Source organism: Chelonia mydas, chromosome 6 (assembly GCF_015237465.2).
Source record: "Chelonia mydas isolate rCheMyd1 chromosome 6, rCheMyd1.pri.v2, whole genome shotgun sequence".
Taxonomy (NCBI): Eukaryota; Metazoa; Chordata; order Testudines; family Cheloniidae; genus Chelonia; species Chelonia mydas.
Genome location: NC_051246.2, coordinates 66,650,133 through 66,675,907, shown reverse-complemented (window position 1 = coordinate 66,675,907; position 25,775 = coordinate 66,650,133). Strand labels below are relative to the sequence as shown.

General features: G+C 43.8%; 1 protein-coding gene across 6 annotated transcripts in view; it reads left to right on the top strand.

Moving 5' to 3' along the window:
• SLC8A3 (solute carrier family 8 member A3) overlaps positions 1-25,775 on the top strand; it is a 186,008-nt gene that overhangs the window by 126,710 nt on the left and 33,523 nt on the right. For 2 of the 6 annotated variants that reach the window (XM_043549309.1, XM_007054229.4), the window contains exon 3: positions 13,408-13,511. In XM_043549309.1, coding sequence (XP_043405244.1) covers positions 13,408-13,511 — 104 coding nt within the window. Of the gene's footprint in view, positions 1-12,056; positions 12,164-13,407; positions 13,512-25,775 lie in introns of all 6 variants that reach the window. The other 4 variants (XM_043549310.1, XM_007054233.4, XM_043549312.1 and 1 more) reach the window with 3 other exon arrangements.

Genomic DNA, 25,775 nt, shown 5'->3' with positions numbered 1-25,775 from the left:
GGCTGCCTGTTTTCAACCCATGATGCAGCAGCCTTGTGTGAGGGCAGTGTACAATGGAGCTGGGAAAGTAGGCAACTTCCTCAGCATATACCTTCTCACTCTGTATGACCATCTGCTTCAGAGAGACTGATGCTTGAGGTTCTTTGCTCTCTGACCCTCACTCAGTGTAAGGAGAGGGGGCAGATTTGGTGTGGTGTGGTGCAGCCCAGGAACAGGTTGGTGAAAAGCTACCTTTACATTTCCCAGATTCTGGGTTTCTCTGGGATTCACCTGCACTGCTGAGTGCTCTGGCCAATTCCCCAAGAGCCCACCCCTCCCCTCTGCTGCCTGATTCTCTATGTTGTTGCTTACAAAAGGGAAGCAATGTAGGATACTTATGCTACCCCTGGCTCTGGGGATTCTTTCACCCCTTAATGCTTCCAGAATGGCATAAAGGGGTGCTAGTGTGGGAGAGAATGTGCCCCAGAGATACTCAAAGCTCCTTTTAAAGCAGGGGCCAGGGTGACAAACCAGTATGAGCAATAGTGTCTACAGCAGATGGCACGTGCTGGATGTGAGGGGGAAATGGGCACTGCACTACAAATAAACTCTGCGCTGAGTGACAAATCCTCTTTAACTTCCTCGTAGGAAGCAGAAAGAGCCCACATTTCACTGCATGTCCTTCATCAGGGCTCAGATGCGCTCTATTCCTTTTCCTCACTGCAGTTGTAATAATACTTTGTGCTTCTATAGCAGCTTTCAGCCGAGGATCTCAAAATGCTTTGCTAATAGTATCTGGGTCTCACAGCTCTCTTGGGAGAGCAAAAAGCAGAGATGGGAATATGATTGAGGTCTCCTGACTCCCATTCCTGTGCTTTAGCCATAGACTCTGCTTCCTCTCCTAAGCAAGGCATACTACAGTAGGCCCAATGAAAAGGGCTGTAGATGAAGGGTACTGAGGTAATGTGATGCGGGACAAAAGCCAACAAGTAGGGAGAAGCAAAGTTTTGAAGGCCCTTAAGATGAGGATAAGGAGCTTGAATGTGGTATAATGGAAAATAAGGAGCGAGTGGAGGGATTCAAATAGAATGGAGACATAGAGTGATGGTAAGGAAGATGATCTTAGCAGCTGAGTTTTGTGTGGACAAGAGAAGGTGATGTGGGCTCTAGGGAGGCCAGAGGGTCTGTTACAGCAATCAAGATGGGAGAAGATGAGGACATGGACAGAGGGAAAAGGTTGAATTTTGGAAATGCTACAGAGGCTGAAGGGGCAGAATTTGGACACAGCCTGAATATATGATTCAAGGGGGAGGAGTCAAAGATAACACCCAATAACAGGCCTGAGTGACTGGAGGATGGTGTTGTCAAGAGTGACAGAGAATGGCGGGAACAGAGAGGGTTTGGATGGGAAGATAAGCAGGGACCATGGAGGCAGGAACCAATGGAGGCAGCATGTGCCTCGCTATTCCAGAGCTGCCAGGGACTAGTTCAGCCCTCAGCATAGGCTGGGGCAGCCTTCTGTTGAACCCCAGCTACCATGAACTCTGTAGGCCTACGGCAGCTGAGGAATAGCGAGGCAGCAGCATGCCTGTAATTAGAAGAAAACAAGCCAGTAGTGAGAGGTGTCAATGGAGACAGGTTGAGAGTGGACAAGGGGAATGCAATGGGATGGTTTGGCACATGGGAGTATGGTTGAGTAGAAATGTATATAGTATAATTCCAGTTATCTGAATTCCTTCTATCCAAAAATCCTAATTATCTGAATCTATAGCATGTCCCCATGTAGCCCTGCATCTGAAGAAGTGAGGTTTTTACCCACGAAAGCTTATGCTCAAATAAATCTGTTAGTATTTAAGGTGCCACCAGACTCCTGTTTGTTTTTGTGGATACAGACTAACATGGCTACATCCTGATAATTGACATCCGTTTATACAAACACCCACTTATCCCAAAGTTTCAGGTGACCCCCCCAGGCCATTCGGATAAATGGGAGTGTACTGTATTTGGAGCTGAATGGCTTTGGGGCAACTCATCTGAAAGGCGGGTGGGAGGGAATAGAGATGGGGCATTTCTAACTACTGGGTGGGAGTAGAAGGGAAGTGAATTTGAAACAAATGACGCATGAAAGTGAGAAGAGAATGAGAATAGGGTACCTATCACAGGGTGAGTGAGTGAGTATGAATTTTGGGCATGCATCATGGCTAGAATAGAAATTCTTTGCTAGCTCAGGTGGTAGAAGCTGTGGTCTTAGAGCAGGAGGACTGAGCTCTATCTGCAGTGCCCTACTGAAGTTCAGAAAGCCATGGTATGATAACCACCTAGATGCCAAGGGAGCTACTTAGAAAACATGGTAATGGGCACTACATTCCTGGGATTGTGTTATGTTGCTTGAAGCCTAAGGATGAAAAACTCCAATCATGACGACTTGTTGTTAAAGATTCCCTGATACTTTTCAGAAGCTGAAGGATGTTACCCCTGGTGTCCTGGCCTCATTCTATACTCAGTAATTGCATTCTCCCTACCTGCTGTAATCCCTCCCCCCATTTCAGTTAGATGCAGTGTTCTTCACTTCCTGACTTACACAATTTTGTTGAGCTCAGTTTTATTTCCCATCCAAAAATCACACAGACATATCCTCTTAGCCTCCACAGCAATAATTCCTACAAGTGAGAGTCTCAACAGAGACAAAGATACTCAGTATTTTCTAGCACATTAATCAAATAACCATCCAGTTGTTTCCTTATGTGTTTGAAGCAGAGGCATTGTCAAATAAAATGATTTTATAGATTACTCTCTCCACTTTTCAGATGGAGAATTTAGCAACGTCGTGAACATAAAGTCTTTTAGGCGAAGATCAATGTCTATTCATTTCATCTTCTGCTGCTTACTCCAGAAAGTCTCATGCAATGTTAAGTTGCTCCTAAGTGGAGCTTGCCCTCCCTCTGGAGTTCTGAAACCAGCGATTATTATTAAGCATATATTTAAAGCAGGAGTGCCCAAACGGTGCCATCTGAGGGCTACATTGGCAAGTGCCAGAGCCCAATTTATGTTCGATAAAATAGAGGAGGTAGCAGATGACCTTATTGTCAGTATGGATGTGTGACCCCTGGTGACTACAGAGTCCAGCTTGCCATGCTGCATCCTGGGCCGATTGGCGTTGATTGGACTTCTCCCGAAAAAGCTGAAGGCAGCCATTGTGGGACATTACAGGCCACGCTTTGGCCACCCCAGATTTGAAATCACAGGTTGTGCAATCTGCACATGTGGTTTTTAGAGAAGAGATTTGTCTATATATTTAAAAGATTAAAACTCTTTCAGGGGTAAAAAAGCTACCCGGCTACAAAAGCTCCCTGTGTCTATGCTGAAATGCTGCAGCAGCCATGCCCTTTCAAATTCTGCACAGGCATGCGGCGGCGTCTCTTCCCTCAGTCATTCAAGAGCAGGATGCTCGGCAGTGTCGTGCTTGGAATCTTACCTGAAGCTTCTTGTAAATGTGAAACGTATCGGGTCAGCTGATCTGGCCTGGAAATCTCACAAGAACAAGGGATCTCTGGAGAGATTGATGATGCTTTCTGTCTGGCCAGAAGTAGCTCTGTCACTCTTTTTTTGGTGTCTGTGCCTCCAGGCCCAGTCTGAACCCAGGCAGGAGAGGTTAACTAAACTTTTCTAACCTAAAAACATACAGAGCCTAATTGAGACCGGGGGAACTCCATTGAAGTCTGAATTAAAAAGCTTCTTACACCATGTCTGACTTTGGCCCTTGAAGGTTCAAGTTCATTTGAGTCTGTCTGAAGGTTTGTGTGGGTTCTTGGTTTTGAAGACTGGTTCATCAGTCCCTGATGCCTGTCGTTGTATTTAAAGGAGGCTTTTGATTGCCAGGACAGAGTTTTGGGTAGCCGTTGTTATTCTCAGCTGCCCAGCTGTCAGAGGTACATCTTGTCCATAACAGAGCTGTCACACAGAGGGAGAAAGGACAGGAAGTATCCCCTTCCCATCCCTCAGTGCAACTGAATCAAAGGTTTGTGAGAGAAAGCTGCGCAGTTGATCCAGGTGCTCCTCAAATCTCACTCTTTCCATGAAGGTGAATGCATTGTCGGGCCTGTTACAGTGAAAACCCCCTTGTGCCTCAGGCTGCCTCGATTAATTTCAAGAGACTGTCACGGTATTCTTGCAGCAAATGTTCCCGAGCCTCCCTCTCCCACTTGCTCTCTTCCTGTCGGTGTCCTTCTGTCACACCTCTCACATGAACATGAAGTTTTCCCAGAGTGGTGTTATGCTCCAGTCTCTCTACCTATCCATCTCCCTGGTTCTCCATGCACTACTAGGAAATAGCTGTCAGGCCAGCTGCAGCTAAGATACAGGTGACAATATTGCAATATGCATTTTGGCCTTAAGAAAATTAACCAGAGCAAAGTGTGTGTCTACAGTTCAATTTGCTTTTATTGAGTATGAAAGGTACCCCGGAAACGGAAGTCTTTTGTAGTTACAGAACATGTAGCCTGGGTAGTGGCAGTGCAACGCTGCCCTGCCAGTGCAGTTGAACCCAGACCTGGAGTAATCACCCTCCTAGGGTGAGAAAGCATTTCAGCCTCTGTATAGTCAACCTTTTTGCTGAAGTAGTCAGAAAGGGTGCCAGCCATTTGTGATGCAGGTGTTTATCCACAAGGAAGCAGACCAATGCATTTATTGTAGGCTGCTGAGCAGCCGTCAGATAGTAATAGCTTTGTGAGTACTAAGATGAAATATTATATAATACATCACCTATCCCCAAAGCCATCCTTTCCCCTGAACATTGACCCTCCCTGCACTTTCAAAGAAGCTGCCCCTGAAAACCTTTCATTCTTATCCCTTATTTTTTGCTTCACTCCCCTCTTCCTTGGACATCAATTAACAAGACTGTAAAAACATCCTTGGACCCAAGCAATACTTGAAGAAGATAGGTGGGCTCTGTTAGAGTAATCCACTAGCCCTGCACCTTCTGAGACCTCCAAATTGGTCACAAGAGAAATCATTACAGGGGAAGGGGTATGTCTCAGCTGAGTCTCCAGGGGCCAGATTAAGCTTTGATCTAAGTGGGTTAACTGAAGTTAATTGAGTTGTATCTGCTTAGACCATGAGGTAAATTTGGCCAAATCTGTGCGTGTTACAAAATTACTATGCAAAGTAATGTGTCTGTGCTCCTGGCTCCTCTAATCTGAAAGGCCTTGATCTTTTCATCTTTCTCCAGTACATCCATTCAGGTGGAATAGGTATACATGAGCCTCTTACTATAAGGCACAGGATAAAACATTTCCATCTGATCTCATGTCTGTGGTAAGAGGTAGGCATCAGTGTGTGTACTTTGCCCTACGGTCTTCTCACTCTCTCTCCAGAAATCAACTGACAATTTGCTCTCTTTCTTAAGATCCCAAAATGGTGCCAGTCTTGGCTTTACCTTTGTCTTTTACTGGGTGGGCACAAAAAGGGTATGCCCTGTGGTTCATAGCAAGGCCTTCAGGGTATCAGCCACACGCAGTCAGATCCTTGTGTGATTCACCCAGTCTCCTGGAGACTTTAGGGATATGAATGGCCTGACAAAGAGGAAGCACTCTGACGTTCAAGCCCTCCAGGTCATGTTTGGGAGTGTAAGTGTCTTATCAAATTCTTAAGAAGAGGAATCCGTTTTCCTTGGGCTAATAACAGTGCCCTTAGTCTTCTGTTTAAGAGCTAGGAAAAAGGGTGTATTTTCTGAGTTCAGCTTGTAGCAAAGGGGAAACCATCATTCTGCTGGATTTGTTACAAAATTCAAAGCTCTTTTTAAAAAAGGAGGGAGGGCAATTTAAAGCTTGAGGGTTCAGTAACAATCCAATCTGTAGCCGAGTTGAGTTGATCTAGGAATTCAGAGGATTTGCTCTCTTGGTTACGTTGCTTCAGAGATTTTACTGACTTTCCTGAAGCCAATTGTTGCCTTGGAGTTAAACTTTAATGTTGAGGAAAACTTGAAAATCTGTCTGTCTTCAAGATCAATCAAAGTGTTCTTCATACTTTCCCTTGGCTTTTTTACTTCATTATATTTCTTTTTTAGCCAAGGTTTTTTTTCTTCCTCACAGCCAGCTTCAGTCTCAGTGAAGTCCTAATAATTGCTACATTGCTAATATCACAATCATTTCCGTAAGAGCTCATACATTAGAGTATCAATATTTTATATGCATCCTGGAGACCTAATTCCTCTATCCAGAGAACAGGTTCATCCCAGACAGCAGCAGTGTAAGCTTTTCACACATCCTGCCTCATGCAGAGTGTGTCTCAGCCCACGCATGGAAGGACCCACCTTTAGGAAGAAGAAGTTGTTTAGTTTCCAGGGTCTGTTGAATTCTGGGTGCTCTTTTTAAGCCTTCCAGCATAGGTGTGGGTTGTGATTTTTGTCATACCTCTCCACCAGATTGATTTTGTGTGGGCCATTGAACAGATGTCAAATGGTGGTAACTTTTGATCACTACTGAACTTGGCTGGATTTGAATGAGCGGCATTAAAGATTATTATTTTCCTGCAGGATGACTCAGAAGCAGAAGCTGGGTTATGAGGGAAATGGTTGTTATTTGCAAACATATAACCTATATAGTGTTCAGTTTGCCTGCTTGTATGTTGTGTGCAGGGACCATTTCAGCAGCTCTGATCCAATTTGAACGAGCGCAGTGTCATTCAAGTTGATTTTTTTCCTGTAGATGCTAGTCAAGAATAGGGGGTCATCATAGTTTGGGTTTTAATTTAAAAACCAAAAGATGCAATACCCATACAGCATGTGACTCAATAAGTTTGTAGTATGCAAACCAACTAAAATCAGCTGTATTATATGACTGACTGAGTTACCTCTGATGCTGTACTACTGCTCTCAGAGAGCGAGCTATTGGAAAGGACAGCAGCAGAAGCAACACAGGGCTTGGGAGTGTGGGAGCAGCCTGCAACAGGGATACCGTACCAGTTAGTCTTCAATGATTAGAAAACAGGAACGCACATAAGCACAAGGTAAAAATGATGACCAGGGCAGACAAGGCGAGGGACCCTGACTCTGCAGCCACTAAGTTACTCTTGCCTAGTGAAAGGAGTAAAGCCTAAGATGGGATCATGTAGCTAAGGGCCTCATTAGCTTGCTGGGGATTGCACTTAAAGTTTCATCCATTTCTTAAGACACAATTGTTCTCTGCCCACATCCTATCCCTTTATTGCCTTGTGCACTTCTGAGTAAAGGAGCCAGCATACAAGAGTCTTGAGATTATAACCTTTCATGATGGCTAACTGCATGTAACCTATAACCTTGTTTGTTCCCATTCTTAGCCTACACTCACGCTTGAGGCAGAATGCATCATGGAATCACAGGGTTAGAAGGAACCGCAAGGGTCATCTAGTCTAACCCCCTGCCAAGATGCAGGATTTGTTGTGTCTAAACCATCCAAAACAGATGGCTACCCAGCCTCCTTTTGAAAACCTCCAGTGAAGGAGCTTCCATAACTTCCCTAGACAATCTGTTCCATTATCCTGCTGTTCTTACAGTTAGGACGTTTTTCCTGAAATTTAATCTAAATCTCCTGTGCTATAGTTTGAACCCATTGTCTCTTTTCCTGCTTTCTGTGGCAAAAGAGAACAACTTTTTAAGGCAGACTTTCAAGTATTTGAAGACCACGATCATGTCTCCCTTCAATCTCCTCTTTTCCAAACTAAACATACCCAGTTCCTTCAGCCTTTGCTCAGATTACTTGCATTCTATCCCTTTGAACATCTTTGTCACTTGCCTCTGGATCCTTTCCAGTTTCATTACATCCTTTCTATACATTGGTGACCAACACTGGAGACAGTACTCCAGCTGAGATCTAACCCGTGCCAAGTAGAGTGGTACTGTCATTTCCCATGACTTGCATGCTGTGCCTCTGTTAATGCAACCTAAAATTGCATTTTCTTTTTTTGCAACAGCATCATTCTTCCAGCTCCTGAGTATATGTATGTGTTTGTCTGCACACATTAGTGTGAGTGTGTACACACACACACTTATCAAACAGTTAATAATTAAAAGAATGTAAAGGCTACAAAAAGAAGCACCCAAAAACCATGAAATGCTCAACTAATGTTTTCTCTACGGAATTCTATAGGTGGAGGGTTTTGGTGGATATTTTTTTTAAAGAAAATCTCTAAAGAAATCCTTTCCTCTGGAATTATATGCTAGACAGTAATAGAACATTCTGTACTTTATAAAATGTGCACTCAGTAAGTCATTGCTTCATCGAGGGCATAATTTTGAGTATTCAGTTTGCAGAGGAAGAGATCATATAAAATCAGGCATTCCACAAACGCCCTCAAGAGATCATATTCCACACACGCTTTCTCATTAAATGAGAATTTCTCCTTGTCTTACATATTCATGCATAGTATCAATGGAACACTGAGACGCTGTTTGTAAAACCTGTTGTCATATAACAAAAACAGAACAAAACAGTGTGCATTCATGAAGTGTGTTTTCTAAACTCTGAGAACTTGGACAAATCCAAATGGATTCATACTGCGCCCCAGAAAGGTACATCAATGAAGCAGAGACTATGTCTTTCACAAATTTCAGGCTTCTAACCTCCTGGAGCTGTTCAAAAGGAGGTTACAGAAATTGTTGTAAAATGACAAAATTGTACTTTTTTTTTCAACTCTCTGTATATTTGAACTATTTTGCTCAATTTTTTCAAAATATTCTCTCATGGGCTGAGGAAAAAACCTGGACAATTTCAGCTTTTAAAAGTAAAAATTCATAAAAGTTGTAAGTTAAGTGAAAAAGGCCCACTGGAATGGTAACACTCAGGCAGTGTTAACAACCAGTACACCTACACACTGGGTGGGATTTTCAAAACCTGTCAGAGTTAGCCCATCACTAGCCACTTTTGAAAATCCTAAAAGAGAGAAAAAGATCATACAGACAGATCAGATGTAGATCTAATCCACAGAAAACTGAAAAAACATTTGCAGAGTGTCATGGGCCCAGTCAACATTCAATTAAAAAAACAAACAAACCCACCAGTCAACCTGTGTAGGCCCCATGTGCTGCTAAGCATTTCCAGAGACGCATAGACAGTATGCCACAAAATTATTGTGAAGAAGTCTCAGCACAGTACTCAGGTTTTCATCAGAGACACCTTGTTTAAAATCCTATGTCCTTCAAGCTGCGTTCGTGGAGACTGAAACTGTCCAGACAAAGGAGATGAGACTGTCTAGCATTAATACACAATTTCTGTACAGCAAGTGATTGCAAAAAATCAGGATGATTTAATGTAGTAAGAAGGATTACAAGTGATTCCTCTTGCATATTTGTAATGATGAAAGACAGTGAAAGCTCATCAGTCTCTATTTTTCCTCCTAGCCTATAATATGAAATCAATGGATGACTAAGAGGGCTAGATCAAACTGAGAACCACTAAAAGGAGCGGCCTTCCACGGTGTAGTCGGACTGTAGAACCTATGAGGCGGTAGGCCATTGAGTCAAATGCTGCGGCTGGACATTTGTAGGAGAACTAGATAGTCTTATGATGCTTACTAATAGCTGAAGGTATGCAAGCTAAAGTAATGAAGTTTATCAAACTTCATGCTTCATAGTGTACAATGGTCACTTGCAGGTATCCAGAAGGAGTCTTCCCCCAATGTTACAGCATTGTATAACTGGCAGATGTTCTTTTTCCTCTATTACTCTTAAGTGAGGCACTTTTCTGAGTCATTACCCAGCAGGCATGGCTCAGTACTTACAGTATTAATCCTGGTCTGGCTGTTGACGAGGTGATATCATGGGAACTGTTTGGTTTACTCTACGACATAGCCAGGTCTTTTGATGACAGCACAATGCACTTTGGCAGGGGCATCAGCAAAGTGGTTCGGGTTGCAGAGGCACTTGAGTGCAGGGCTGAACGCTTGTCTTTCTGAAGCACTCTTGGGTTTTAAGAAGCTGAAGTAAATTTAGTGCCTGGTGCTTGTAGTAAGTTGGCTGTGTACAATTTTGATCTATATGCAACCAGGACATTAAGACATGAGCAGAGAGCTGCAAGACCTCCGAGATAGTGGATTGAGCCTCTTATTTTTTTCCTTCGAAGAACCATAGGGATTTCCTGAATATTTATGAACTTGTGGTTTACTTACTGAGTTAGAGCCTGATCTTCCGGATGGTCAAGTCAACACACTCAAGTTCCATCAAAGTCCATGGAAAACACTGATAACTGACCAGTGACACCAGCTCATTCTCTCATTACAGGAAAGTAAATAATTCCTGTCATCTTGGTTGAGGAATGAAGAGGCACTGGTGCATACCACTGATGAATATTTCCAAAGCCAGCTGACTTTGTTGGTGGAATATATGTTTGTAGTGTAAGCCACATTCTCTAGTTTATCTCAAGGTTATTATTACTATTATTGAGTGCTGACATTGTGCTTGCACTGGACATATGTAGGAGATTCAGTCCTTGCCCTGAGGAGTTGCAATCTAGAGCAGTATGACAATACTTTCCAGTTTTCTAACACTGTCTATCCAAGGGTCTGAATGCACATCGCAAACATTAATGGAGGAAACTTCCCAACATTCCTGTGAGTGAGGTGTTAATAACATCATTTTACTCATGGGGAAACGGAGGCCCCAAAAGCTACTTACAGAGATAGGAACATACAACACAGATCCCATGATTTCCAGTCCTGTGATTTAACTGCATGACTTCTCCTTCTTTTCTGCACACAGACACAACAGGTTAGACGCATTTAATATACCATGTGATGGTCCAAAATTGAGGAGGTGTCGGAATTTTGCAGCGATCATTGTAGGAGGACTGTGCAGAAGAAGCGTGTGTGGAGGAGCGAATTGTTTGGAGGTTAAGTCATTCACAGGCTCAGGGCCCATCATGTGATGAATTAGCTAGTTGGCTTAGTCTTCAGAGAGAGCTGACCTATGGCTAGAGAAATGTAGGGCATTTGCTACAAATTTCTTATTTCAGAAATGTTAGGTGGAGACAGTTCCAGATTTTAATTGTAACTGCTGTTCACAGAGCTTGCCTACTGAGGGCTTTCAGTGTCTCTGCAGTGTTTGGGAGCCCTGAAGTGTATACATACACATATTTATAATGTATAAACACGTGAGCATAGATAATATAAATATAATATATGAATGTCAATGCACACATAAACTGCTTTGCATTAAAAGGTGTGAGAAATTGCACCAGAGTCTGAAAGCATGAGCTCCTTTTACAGTGAGAAAGGAGGGATGTGATTTCATATAGCACTTCCTGCCAGTCAACAAGAAAAAAAGCAAAGTGCAGGTATAATTTACACCCTGAGGCAATCGAGAGCAACACTAAGTGAAAGCAAAACAACACAACTGGCTAAGCCTTCAAGGCATGCAGAGACTGAATTGGGCTCTGTGTGTGTGTGTGTGTATGTGTGTGTGTATGTGTAATTGAGGGAACAGGGACACAGACTGGGAGCAAATCCTTCATCCTTATTCAGTGAAGATGCTCATGGAATTCACGAGCGTTTTGGCTGTATAAGTGTCAGAATTTGCCCCAGAGTCTGCCCAGCACAGCTCGTGGGAGCCTCCAGAGGAAGATTGTCCAGTAGAACTCTGATTAGCCAGATTAACCTACTAAATGCTTAGATTGAGGTGATTAAGTTGCAGTATATTCCCATGTGTACAGGGGGCAGGTTTGTTCACTCCTTTTATGGTTTCCTTGTTGAAAAGATGTTTTAGGCCAAATTTTCAAACCTATGAGCAAAAATTGTGCCCCTGTGTGTGTGTGTGTGTGTGTGTGTGTGTGTACACCCACTGAGAAACTGTGAGGGAAAAGCATGCACTTGTGTGTGTAAATCAGGTGCAAGGCCGAAGGATTAGTTGCCTTGCAGTTACCCATTTTGTTCTGCCAATGTAAATACACAGGAAGGGGAAGTAAATTTCTCTCCAGGGCCACTTTGAGCCTATTCAAGGGGAGTAAACTTTGACTGTCTAATTTTCCTCTTTTGTTTCTCTTACCCTCTCCCACCCTTGCTTTCCTATCCCCTCCTTCTCCTTATGACACTTATTATTTTTCAATCCACAGCAAAACAGTTCACATCAAGGTAATTGATGATGAGGAGTATGAGAAAAACAAGACTTTCTTCATTGAGCTGATGAGCCCACGCATGGTGGATATGAGTTTACAGAAAGGTGTAGTACTGGTCCTCCAGACTAATGTTAACATTCTTCTTTCCTCTTCTCTTTCTTCTCCTGCCTTCTTTTCTCCTCTGTTTTTTTTTCTTTTTCTGTGATTTCTTTTTGTTTTCCAATCGCTCTATCCTTAACACTGCTGTGCACGCACAATCTTGTCACATGGTACCTATGGGGTTTTAGCCAGATGGGGCACTATCCTGGGAGGGACCTTGGGAAGGGGACAAGATAGAGAGACTGTGTGTGTGTAAGCGAGAGATTAGAATACCACCCCAGCATTGTTGAAATGGCTCTTGGTGGGGTTTTCTATTGCTCCCATTGGCTGGAAGGATTGGACCTTCTGCGCAGCTTGCCCATCTGTGCAGCTTCAGTAGCAAAACATCTACAGGAAGCATACCCAGATTCCTAGAGGAGCTGTCAGCCTGCCTCAGACCCATACTAATAAAAATACAAGAGTCAAAGCCCACATGAAAGCAGCACATTAGTTCTCACAATTTTTAGCCCTGTAGCCTCTGCCCGAGAGCCCGGCCCCAGCTGAGCCCGGGCTAGCCGCGGCCATGCTGCAGGGCTTTCATCCCCAGATAGGCCTACTCAATAGGGGCTGGTGAGTCATGTTTATTAAATAGTTAAAAAACAACTAGAAGCAAGAAACTAAAATATCTGTTGTTTTTAAATAAAAGGTGGGAGGTAAAAAAACCACCCAGTCCCCTCAAAGCCAAATGAGAGCTCCCCCGTGAATGGACAGCCCCCAGCCTCATGAACGCCCATGTGTGTATGTGTGTATGTATGGCTTTCTCTCTGTCCTGCTCCCCACCTCCAGATCCAACGTCTTACCAGTTATGAGAGGGTGGGAGGAGCAATTGGTCCCTCAACTAAAATGTGTTTGAGATCTTTGTGGCTGTTTTGCCCTTGGCTATTTCTGATTGGTCAATTCTTAGTCAGCTGATGAGATATTATTACCATGTGACACTAAACTATATGTGCTGCAGAAGTCACCTCCCACTAACCATCAGCAAGGTCCAACCCTCCCCTCCCCTTTCACTCCCTTGCCCACCCCCATCTTCCTCCTCTAATACTTTCCCACTCACCCTAAGAGCAACTACTACCAATGTGCCATATCCAGCAAACAAAACACTGCCCAAGGCAGCAGCAGGAATGGACTGCATGTGAGAATGGACTGCTGCTGCGTCCGCTCCAACCAGCCAACCCACTGTACATGGCTGTCTTTCTTGTTGTCCCTACAGGAAGACCGTAAGGGTTAAAATAGTAGATGAGGAGGAATACGAAAGGCAGGAGACTTTCTTCATTGCCCTTGGTGAACCGAAATGGATGGAACGAGGAATATCAGGTGTGAGATCCTTTTTAAAAACAAACCAAAAGCAACCAAACCCCAAATCCAAAAAAGTAACCCCTTCTTCTCCCTCCCACCCATCTTTTCTTCTCCTCCTCCCCCGATAGATGAATCCCTTTTATTCTTTTCCCTCCTGTATTCTCGCTCTCACCCTGTTTCGGTGTCATCTCTGCCTTTTAGAGCCTAGCTTATTTCTGATCCTCCTTTTGTGCCATGCTTGGGCCTCGGGCCTTATTAATATCATCAGTTTTGATTTTATTTTGTTTTGATGACATCTTTGCTGCTACCCCTTCTCTCCCCCTAATGCTGAGACTGAAGGGAGTGAAAAAGAACCGAAAAGAATGTAGTGCATGGCTATCTCTTCAATTCCCCTCTTCAGTACTGTATGTCCCACAGTCCTTCCCTTCTTTGTCCCCAGTCCCTTATGGTGCAGCGTTGAATATTGTTGTTGGGTTCCTCTGAGTCTTTGCTAAAAGCCTGTCCCGCACAGCAGGGGAATCACAGTCACGGTGTTTTGGTTTTACAGTAATAATTCTTTGCACTTCTCTAGCTTTTTTCATCCAAGAATCTCCAAGCACTTCACAAATATTCATTCATGGAGCCTCACAACACTTCTGTGAGGTAGGTATGAAGCCTTATTTACACCAGTAAAATGAGGCACAAGGAGGTTAAAGGACTTGGCCAAAATGACACAGCAAGTGAGTGGGAGAGCTGGAAAAGAACTCAGACTCTGAGTATCCAGTTTTACCTGCTATACTGTACTTAAAAATACATGTATCTGTCTACCTGCCCACACACTCAACCTCTTCCTGTGCCACTGTAATAATCAACGCGTCTTACCATCACCACAGTGGCTCAGGATCTGGCCCACTTTGTGTAATTTTCAAACATAAGCACCTAAAGAAAGGATATCCAGATCTCCATTTTGGTATCTGAGCTGGGACCCAGGCAGGTTGATGTGCCTGTCTGAGCGTAATATGGGCACAATCCCATTTTAGGTGCTCCTGTAACAAAGATGCCAAATGGGGTAATTAAGCATCATGTGATTTTAGACTCTTCAAATATATCAAGAACGAGACGATTTCATTTGTCCCAGAGGGTGGCTATTAATGTAAGTCTAAGTCCCCCAAGAAATGGATTCTGCTTTGGATGACTTGTGTTTTCGGGGGTGGAATGCATCCCTGCTGGACTCTTAACGTGAGTGCGTCCAAGGTCACCGAGAATTCCTCTCAAGGGCATGCCATCAGTGTCACACAATGCAGAACTGGCTTAAACAAATGAGGGCTCCCCGGAGAAGCCATCTGATGGAGCCCCATCCTTACAAAGCCTAGGCTTTGTTGTGCTACCTGCCCAAAGCAACTCCTCCAGCATGAGGTTTACACAAGGCTGGTGGAGAGGAACAGCACTGAAGAAAAGAAAAACACTGTGATTTTTTACTCTGAAATGTAAACCCATTAGGAAGAAAGGGCACCAAGATCTAGGACAGCAGCAGCAGAGGCTGAAGCCAAACAGGTTTAATTCAGTTCCAGTGAAGCAAGGGCCAGGCTGGTTAGTGACAGAGCAATGGCTTGTTGAATTTGCAAGACATCTCTAACCACCTGAGTTTTAAATTCTAGTTAGGTCAATTTGGTGGACTCATCCCAGTCCCATGTGTACAGTCTGCCTGCATTGCCAAATCACCATACAGTTAAGCACAAGTTTACTAGGGCCTTAATAGTAAGGGGTGCTGAAAGTTAGTACAAAGGTGACTGGCAGAGCAGCACAGGGGAAGCTTGCTCAGTATCTGTCAACCTCCAGACGTTTCCTGTAGCCCCTCACTTCTATGTAGTACTGCCTGGGATGAGAAACATCTGCCTGGTGACAGGACATGACGTGATCTTCCCTTGTTGAAATTCCTTTTGTTTCTTATCCCACTCACGCAGCAGCTTCCTCTAACCAGGGAACCATCTGCCCATTAACAAATCTCCAAATTAACTTAAATTGGACATTGTTTACATTGCCATGACGTTGTGTCATGTGACATTGTGACACTGGTCCACAATGACCATGTTTCTTCTCTCATTTACACCAATGCAAATTGAATGTAACTCCATAAAAGACCATGGGGTTAAATGGTGTAAAACAGGTACAAATGAGGGCAGTGTCAGACCCTGAGGTCGGCTGGACAAACCCTAGAAGGCAGCTGCCTGCCTCCGTCCCAGCACTGGAGCACCTATCATCAGCCTCCATTTACCAGCAGGACATGAGATACAATAGAAGAGGATGGTGCACTTGTCCGTTTATGAGGATTATCTGCAAATTTCCAAGAAACATGTCCACAGAAGAGGGAGAGATGAACACATTTCATTAGCCCCGTTAGGGTGTAGCCAATGCAAGGGCTCAGCACTTAAAAATAAAGGGAAGGAAAGAGGGTTTCAATGTATTTGTACACTGTCACCATCTTAATCCTATGAAATCTCAAAAGATTCCATGTACTGTAGAGTGCTCCCACAAGAGGGCACCATTTTGTTGGCTTTGATGAAGAATTAGATGGCACATAATGGTTTTGGATATAGAGCACCCAGCACTGGTGTAGTGCAAAGTCCCCTACTGACATGTGACAAGGTCAACACAGACACATGTACCTGTGAGGCAGACAAACAAACACATGCAGAATCATTCAGTGACAAATATGCGCGCGCGCACACACACACGCACATATAATTATGACTTGTATTATCACAGCATCTAGGGGGCCCCAGTCATGGCCAGGACTCTATTGTGCTGGGCACTATACAAACAGAGAATAAAAAGATAGACTCTGTCACCAAAGAGGTTACAATATAAGACAAGAGACAACACAGGGATACAGACAGACAAGGGAATACGAGGAAACCGTGAGCCAATATTGGTCAGCATGATAGACTACACCCTCCCTGCCTAACTGTTGTCAAGAAAAAATGAGAGTCTTAAGGAGGAATTTGAAAGAGGATAATGAATTAGTTTTGCTGATGTTTACAGGGAGCTTCTCCCAAGTGTGAGGGACAGCATGGGCAAAAGCGCAGATATCCTTCTTTGCAAACGTAACCAGTGGATGAGACAGCCTGGCATCAGGGGCTGGTTGGAGATGGGAGTCGTCATCTCGATAGATAGGGTGGGGATAGGCCATGAAGGGTTTGAAAGCACCCACATACTTATGAAGATACGCACACACAAAGACACATGTGCATGCAGATACACACCGCCACAAGGAGAAGCACACACACATGTGCATGTACATGCTAACACATTCAGGCATGCAAATTTTGCAAAGGTGCACATTCATGCCGGCATATACATACATCTGAAGAGCAAATGCAACGGTGATGGGTGTAATATAAAACCTGGATAGGCAGATGTGGGGATATGCAAACTTAACCACATACATGTAGGCACATGCTGGCATATGCAAATATGTAGATGCTCCATGCAGTTACACATACAAACATATACTCACAGAGACCTACTCAAAGATGTGCATGCACACACACAAACATGCATGTGGATACCATTTAATATTGAAGTCTGTCAGTACAACGATCACTATTGTCATCACGTAGCATGGGCCTTAATGATTCACAAGGCCACTGAGAGAAATAGATTCAGCCACTCTTGGCAGGCCCAGGTAAAGTTGTTTTCAATTAAGAGTTTCTCTTTGTATATTCTGCTGGCATATTTGTACCCAGCACACGGGATGTGGTTTTCTTCAGCGTGTGCCCTTGTGATTGGTGCCCTCCATTTAGCTCTATTGCATGCAGGCTGTTCCCAGCATGCTGTCTGACTGTCTCACACTTCTAGATTGTCTTTCAAAGTGCCTTCAGAGCATTTCTTCTGGCCTCTGTGGGAGCACGAGCATGTCCCTTGAATCATCAGACTAGAAAGTAATCTTTTAGGTAATTGCCATTCAGGCTGTCTAGTGGCCAGAGCCAGCACATTTCAGTTGTGCTTTCACGATCGTAGCATCAATGCTAGTGATTTGGGCTCACCCAGATGCCTTGTTATCTGGCCAGTTAATTTTAAGAATTAAGTAATAGGCAGCACTGATGAAATGCATCCGATGGCTAATGTGGTTTCAATGCATTGTCCACATTTCACAGCCAGAAAGCACAGATGATAGAATGTCAGTTGGCACATAGGTGTATAAGACAAGCATTTACATGCTTAAGTGAAGACCCCAGGGCAGGATTTGGATATCTTAATTTGGATCTGGATCTTGGTTTGATGCCTTGTGCCACTGAAATTCCGAACTCTGTTGCTGAGCAAGCCCAAGTTGCTGCTAGCTATATGAATTCAGTAATTTACCATAACTGAAGGGATGCTACTCAGCATGATACAGGACACAATGTTCAGCAGAATATAGTCAATCCATACTTTTGGCTAAACTCTCCTACATATGTACCAATAGAAAGAACCAGCGAAAAATATATCTCTATATTGTATTTACTAAAGCTGAGGCTTATACTGGAGAAGTCTTAGTCCATTGATTCGCATCCCAGTTTACACTGGAATATGTACCTTTGCAGGCTCATGCTCAGAGCTTGGTATCTTTGTGAGGCACCGAGGCACAGACTCATGAAATCTATCCCATCCCTTGTCCCACAAATGCTTTTTGCTTGTTGCATGAATGCCAGAGGGCAGACCCAGCTCCCATCAGTTTACCTGTATCTATCACAGCACTACTGTGTGACTGAAGAAGGCCTCTGCCAATCCATCTGCCCATCCCCTATTCCCTGCCCACCCCATCCCCAAAAATAAACTAAAGTGATGAATGGCCACTGTGGCAACAGCTACTTGAACCCACTTTGTGCTTTGATGGAGATCTTCTGGCAAGTGCCAGTGTTCAGCTGGAACTGTAGGAACTTAGGAATTGCAATACCAGATCAGACTGGTCATCCAGCTAGATCAGCAACCTGTTGCCAAGAATGCCCAGTATGATAGCTGGTTGAAACTTTTTTCTTTTAAGCCGAAAATTTGGTTTTCGACTAAAGGAAAATGTTCATGGAAAGTGTCTGATTTCCTTGGAATTTTATTTATTTATTATTTCATTGGAAAACCGAAAACTGGGAAGCAGGACATGTTTGGGGTTTCAGTGGAAAATTTTTCAGTTTTTTGATGAAAATCCATGGAAAGAAAAACATTTTCTGGCCAGCTCTAGCCAGTACTAGATATCTCAGTGGCAGGTGCAAAGATTTGTGTCATGAATGACTATGGGACATCCTTCCCCTAGTTGGTGGATGTTTTCATTATCCATATAAATATCTAATACAGCTTTTTCCACTAAATAATTTTGTGTCACCTGCAACATTTGTCCCCTCTCTTCTCAGTCCCTTTTCCTGATCATTAATAAATATATTAAACAGCCTCACTACTGGTGTGGAACCTTGTGGCACCTAACTGTTAACCTTTTTGCCCTGATGGAAATAGACTGATTATTCCTATTCTTTGTTTCCTGTCCCTTAGGCAGTAAAGAAATGATAAACTTTACTTTACACTCCAGGGCTACTTAGTTTCTTGAATAGCCTCTTGTGAGGGACTTTTTCAAAGACTTTCTGAAAGTCCAAATAATCATATCATGTAACTCTCCTTTATCAGCTATTTTGTCAATAGGCTCAGAGAATTCAAATCGATTAGAACAGAGTTAGTGTTGGTATCTTGCCAAGGTCCTGTGATGAAGGCTGATAGCAATTCAACAGGGGCATATCAATGTGCAAGGGGCACCAATAAAGGTAACTCTCACTTCAGTTTGGTAGTACTGAAGTGGATAAGCAAAAAACTAATAGGAAATGTGCATTTCCTGCCCGGGAAGTAAGGCCAGGGGGATGGGGAGGAGGGATGTTGGTTCTCTCCATTCTGCCACCTGCCCCCAGGATTTCCTACTCTTGTCTCCCTCTCCTTTTCCAAGAAGCGAACTAAATGGATTCTCGTGGCTGCATCTGTTCCTCTTATTTGCAGTGATGGGGACCAAATCCCTGTCAACTGAGCATAGCAGGATCTAGAAGCCTCCCAGCATGCTGAGCCACCTGCCTGGCCAGCCTTCTGTCAGGACCTTTCGAGTGTCCCTCTTCGTTAAAAGGTGACATCTTTTGATTTCACGGTTACTCTCCAGGTGGCTCTGTTGTCACAACAGCTGACAATTCAGACCTAGGTATTTTGCTACTTACACCCCTGCAGCGCCTCTCTGGGTTCAGAGAAGTCCAGGATGTCTGTACTCTGGTCACACATCAGCCTTAACAATTTTTGTGCACTCCAGAATTACAGGAGCAGAGCTTGGTTTCCTTTTTCTGGGAGCCAATTCCCACCTTTTGCTTACTCTGTAGTTAACCCCAGAGTGCCACGCAGAGCACAGATTTGGAGTTGTGAACAACTGCAGATGAGATACCACTTTGGAAGATTCCATTTGATGTTGCCTAAGTGTGGGGATCATGCTTGGAAAATTACAAATTCATGCGGGTAATTGAGAGCCCTGCTTGGGACAATTCACTTCACAGCAGATTGGCAAAAGACTGAACTTCAGGGATAGTAGGTGAATGCTGATTTTGGACTATTCCACTTTACAGAGGGATCAGAATACTTCTTGGAAGCTTCATGAAAAGTTGTTTACTGCAAGATATGTCTTCACAGCAATTTGAAACTCAGAATCCCGCTTAGAAGATTCTTCTTCATGGACAGTGGTTTTGGAACCCTATTCCACCCTTCCTAGTGTAACCCACACATCTTCTGGGTGTGGTGTTCTGTCCCATCTAGTGGCACCGAGACCACTTAGAGAGAGAGAGAGATTAATGAGTTTGCTCTACAGCCTTAGCTAACAGCCAGTTGTCTTTTAGCTTATGCAGTAGAGGCTCATGCACTAAGCTCCAGAGGCCCCAGGTTTGATCCTGCCTGCCAACAACCAGGGTCTGTCGGTGTTACACTGGCACGGAGCAGGTGGGATGGATGTGTCTCTTTCAGGGATCTGTTTAACAGTGGATAGGCCAAGCATGGAAGACTCCACTTCGTAGAGGGAAGTTGTGGCCGAGAGTCATAGTTGGAAGGTTCTGTTTCATGATCAGTGGATGGGAATAGTTCTGGGAAATTTTAATTTCTTTTTCCAAACTGTCCTCTGTACCCCATCAAAAATTTACCTTGTGGGATTATAATTTCGCCCTGCAATGTAGTGACAGAACCAAATTTGTTTTGGCAAGTCTCCCGATGAAGGGAATGGGTCTGATTTTTCTCCCTTAAAGTCACGGAGTTTTGCTATTGACTTTAGAGGGAGCCGAATTAGGCCTAATGCAGTAACATTTCTGACTTGTTTAACTTGCTCAAGGACATGTTTAGTTCTTTATGGTTCTTTAAGGAAAGAGCACACTCCTGCTTCCAGTTTCATAGAGTCAAAACCTGTAGACACCTTCGTATGGAAAACCATTAATCCATAGGCACACAGAGAGCTCACTGCTACTGAAGCTCAGCCTCTTAAAGTTCCTCTGTCTTCTCAAGAGTTACAGTAAATTGCACAGAGATGCTAGCCTCTAGCAATTTGATGTGTGCTGTCACTGAGCTCCTTTCAGGTGCCGGTACAATCCTGACAGTGCTGCTCTCACTTCTTGTTGTTATCAGTGACTATTGTTGTTGTGCAAACCTGAGTCTCATGAAGACCCCACTGCTGCTTCCCTCCTTGCATCACTTTCCTCTATGGACACCCTGCATCTAACAGTCTAAGAGCACCTTTTCTCTTTAAAGGCTCTCTAGGAATAGAAATTAGAAAACATTTAGGCCATGTCTACATGAGCACATATGTGGGCAAAACTTCAGTCGCTCAGGGGTGTGAAAAAACACCCCCCAGAGCGGCATAAGTTTTGCTGGCTTAAGTGTTTGTGCGCATAGCGCTATGTTGGCGGGAGACACTCTCCCGCTGACACAACTGCGGCCGCTCATTGAGCTGGTTTTATTATGTCAATGGGAGACCTCTCTCCCATTGGCATACCACGGCTACGCAATTGCTCTTACAGTGACACAGCTGAACCGATCCAGCTGTACCACTGTAAGCTTGTGAGTGTAGACATGGCCTTATGTTAGGGCAGGCCTACACTAGAAATGCTACATTGGCGCAGCTACATCACTGTATGTGTGTATGTATGTATGGTGAAGACACTCTGTGCCGATGGGAGAGCACTCTCCTGTCGGCATTATTCCACCTCCATGAGAGGCAGAACCTACATAGCGCTGGTGTGGACAGCGCTTAGGTCGCTCTAACTTGCATCGCTCAGTGGGGTGTCTTTTTCACACCCCTGAGCAACATAAGCTAGATCGACTGAAGCGGTAGCGTAGACCTGCCCTTAATCAATATTGTTTACAGAATAAAATTTGGGGCCAGTTCTGTGGTGAAGGAAGCAGTGATGAAAATGACACAATGAGTTGGAAAGTGGATGCAATACACATTTAGCACAATGCCAGATTGGTATAAATTACATTATTAGTTATACCAATTTTCTGATCTACTCTCATGCTGGGCCAAAGTCACCCTGGGGGCAACCTTCATTGATCTCAGTAGAGTTACACCAAGGAGAACGTTGGCCACTGATGTGTCACCTACACAGTAGCATTTGGCCCATGAGCTTCATATTATATAGAAAACACAAACATTATAGATATTAGATACTGGCCTGGGCTATGAAGTTCAGATACCAATTACCAGACCCTAGAAAAAAGCAAGTGTTCAGATCTGGGGCTTTGGTTCAGCCTATTATAAAAACAAGACAACAAAACCGGCTCAGGGGGTCTGGAATCCAGGGTTTTGATTCAGACCCAGGCCAAATATAGCATCATGCAACTGCAAAAAGAAGGCAACTTCAGTAAATAGGAAAGCAAAGCTCCCTCTGGAAAAGGATTTGTAGCAGAAAAGTTGTTCTTGCATGTCTTGGCCATGCCACCATGCTTGTCTGCACTCCAGCCAAACTCTCCTTCAGCTGATTGGATTCTCACTGGCTCTTACCTCTCTGCCTGGAATCAAACCAAGCAAGAATCAAAGGCAATTTACCCTGGAGTTGTCATGATGATTCTGTAGTTGCCAGGTGCCCCTTTCGGAACCTTAGGTTACTCTGGAGTTCCGAGCCTTAAAGGACCGGCTCCTTCTTGCTTCTGATACAGTGTTTGGTATTTTGCAAGTGAGCGTGGGAAACATTTCATACTAACAGGATAGTCCTTGCAGCTTACTTAGGGGTATATGCGGAGGCCAGACATGCATAAGGAGGAAAACATCGTGTGTTAAATTCATCCCTAGGGTACTCTACCGGAGCTCTGGAGATTATACTAGGGATTAATTATTTTAGCTTTATATACCTTCTATCTACTCCATTTTATCATTGAAAATGGAACCCTCTGCCCTGCCTGCTTTGTCACGGTCTGGAAAAGGATATATTGACCACATGGATTCATGCCTCCTGGGAATTCAGCAGGAAGTAGAGTTAATGCTACCTGCTGTGTCCGCCATATCATGTGTTCATCTCATCTCACATCCTGCAAGGGTTAGGCAAGGGACACCCAGGGTTGCTATTATGATGCAAGAGCTGAGCTCCTTTCAGTGGCTTCCGATCGTAATATGGTTGTCAGGCACCTAAGAATACCCTAGACACGAATAACAGTAAGGCCACACTGCAGGAGTGAGGTGCATTGGCTTAACTGTGTCATGACCAGTGACTGGAAGAGCAGAGGGCACTGCAGATCAGGAGTGAGGTGCACTGGCAGAGGTGTGTTGGAGCCCCAGATCCAAAAGCAGAGGGGTGCTTCAGATGCACATTGGTGTGTTTTGGCAGAAGGGCAGGGGGATCCAGGACTGGATTGGCAGGGGATGTTACAGGTCATGACTAAAGTACATTAGCAGGTCCATGTGCAAGAAGGAAGCTACTGTCTGCGAAATCATGTTCTTGCTTCTGTGAACTATATTCACTCAGAAAGATAAAGATAAAGCAATCCCCTGGCTTCCTGTTCTGTATTCTTGATGTTTCATTCATAGCTTTAGAGGCTTCTTCAAATATTCATGTATCATACCATATCATAACTGAAGAAGAGAAAAACACTTCTTTTGCAGGCTCAGAAGCAAATGAAAAGTATAAACTCAAATCCCAGAGCACCAGAATACGATAACAGCTTTATGAAACATGAAAACTGGCAATGTTTTTATAATCATTGTAGCTTAGGGGACCAGTAATATTTCACTATTAGATTAATTTTGAACACTGACTCTACACACCGAAATAATGTTTCTACTTGTGTGAAGAAATTGAATTACATTTGTCAGTGCTGTGCAGAAGTCCAGAACTATACCAGCAAAGGGGCACTGAAGTGCCTTCAGCTGAAGCTGTGTGGAGACTCAACATTAGAAATGAACAGAGCGCTGTAGGTCAAGGTTGAGGAATAGTGCCAAGGCTGTGTGGTGGTCTCAGTCCAGAAAAGCCAAAGCCGCTACGTATCAAAATCGAGATGAGTTAGCAGAGCTCAGGCCCCTGTTGTTACCTGGGGTTTCTGTACCCAAAGCTCTTGGTAACTTTTGCTCTAGGTGAGGCAGTGGCAGGAAATAAATTAATGGCAACAAGGCCATCTGACCGAGAGGTGGCTGGCATAAACAGCACAATACAAGAGTGCTTTCACTTAAAGCTTTACTTTATTTAGGCTCCAGCACTTACACACGTTCTCAACAGATTAGTAAAACACCCCCCAAAATCCCAAATTCCTATTTACCCGGGATCTTGAGACGGTCCCGAGTAGATAACTGCAAATGTCCAGTGGCCGGCCTTCCATCTCCAGGGGAACTTGAGAAGTGTCCAAGCGTTCTAGTGTCCAGGTTGCTCAAGTGTCCGAGCTGAGATTTCTTCCTCTTTTTATACCCACTTTGTTAGTATTGCATAGCTTGCTCATCAAAAGAAACTGCTGATTAGAAGTTAAGTAAAGTGTGGAGATATCCAGCCTGTAGTTTCTATCAGTCAACCGGCTGTATAGCAATAGTTGACTGTTGGCAGACTTTCCATCTTGCAAAACTGCATGCTTTGGAAAAACAACTCAAGTCAGGAGGGCACAGGGTCATGTTTACTCCTCAAGGTCACTCACTTCCCCCTCCCCTCCTGGTCTGTTAGTTGTGCTAAGGTCAGAAAGGCCCCCGTTCAGCTGCTTTCAGCAATAAGCATAACAATTGGTTTTCCAGCTGCTGGCAGTGGTTTCATCATGTTACTGGGCTCTGGACTACCAAAAATCTGCTCCTACGCTGTGTTTCCCCACAATTCTGCAGCCATGAAATCTGTCACAGCATCCACTCTTGTTATGGAATGAGAATCCAGAATCTAACCATTAGTTTTAAGAAAATTTGAAGTCATTGGAACGGCATCTGTTTATACCAGTTGAGGTTCAAGCTCTATATTTCTAATTCTTAAGGTTTCAGAGAAAACTTCCAAACATGAACCAGCTTTAAGCAACATAATCATGCCCACCTGAGACTGCAAACATCCTGAAACAGTAGCTCTAAAATATGTGTCTCCTCTTAATCTCAATTGGATGTTAGCTCTGAAACATAACAATAACAAAGTACATGTGGATATTGACATCCAGTTCTTATGCATGCCCCACCATCACAAACAACCTTCCTTTGTGTGGCTCAAAATTTTCAAGTTTGTCTCTGTTGGTCCAATTAAAATTATTACCTCACCCACCTTATCTCTTGAATATCTGCAGATACATATTGTTAATACCAAAAAATCTGTGGCACACGAAAAATTTCAGAGTAGTGTAAAATAAGTTGAATTTAATATTAAACCAATAACACCCAGGGTTATTGTACCAATTTTATTATTAATGTTCATATTTAATTCAGTTAAAATCTCCATTTCTGAACGTTCCTGAAGCTACTGCACAATTTCTATTCCACCTCCTCGAAATGTCACAGCAACTAGGAGGTCTTGCAACAGAAGTTAGGTCCAGTTTGCCAGAGGATACATGGGGCTTTGCCAGAGCTGTAGATAGGCCCCAGGACGGGAACAGACAGGAGAGTTGCATTTTAGGAGCGAGCTGGAATGGGAGAGCTATAGGATAAAGACCTCAAACTTCATATCTACACCATACCCGACTTTAGCTAGTGGTATCAGTTTTTCTCTTTCCTGAGTGAATTCTCAAAAGTATTTCATCATTCAAATAGTTACTTTGGGGGCCCACCTTCTCCTTTTAGGATCTCGTGAGAATAGACTCTGAAAACCCATAGGAGGCTTTAAATGTAGAGGC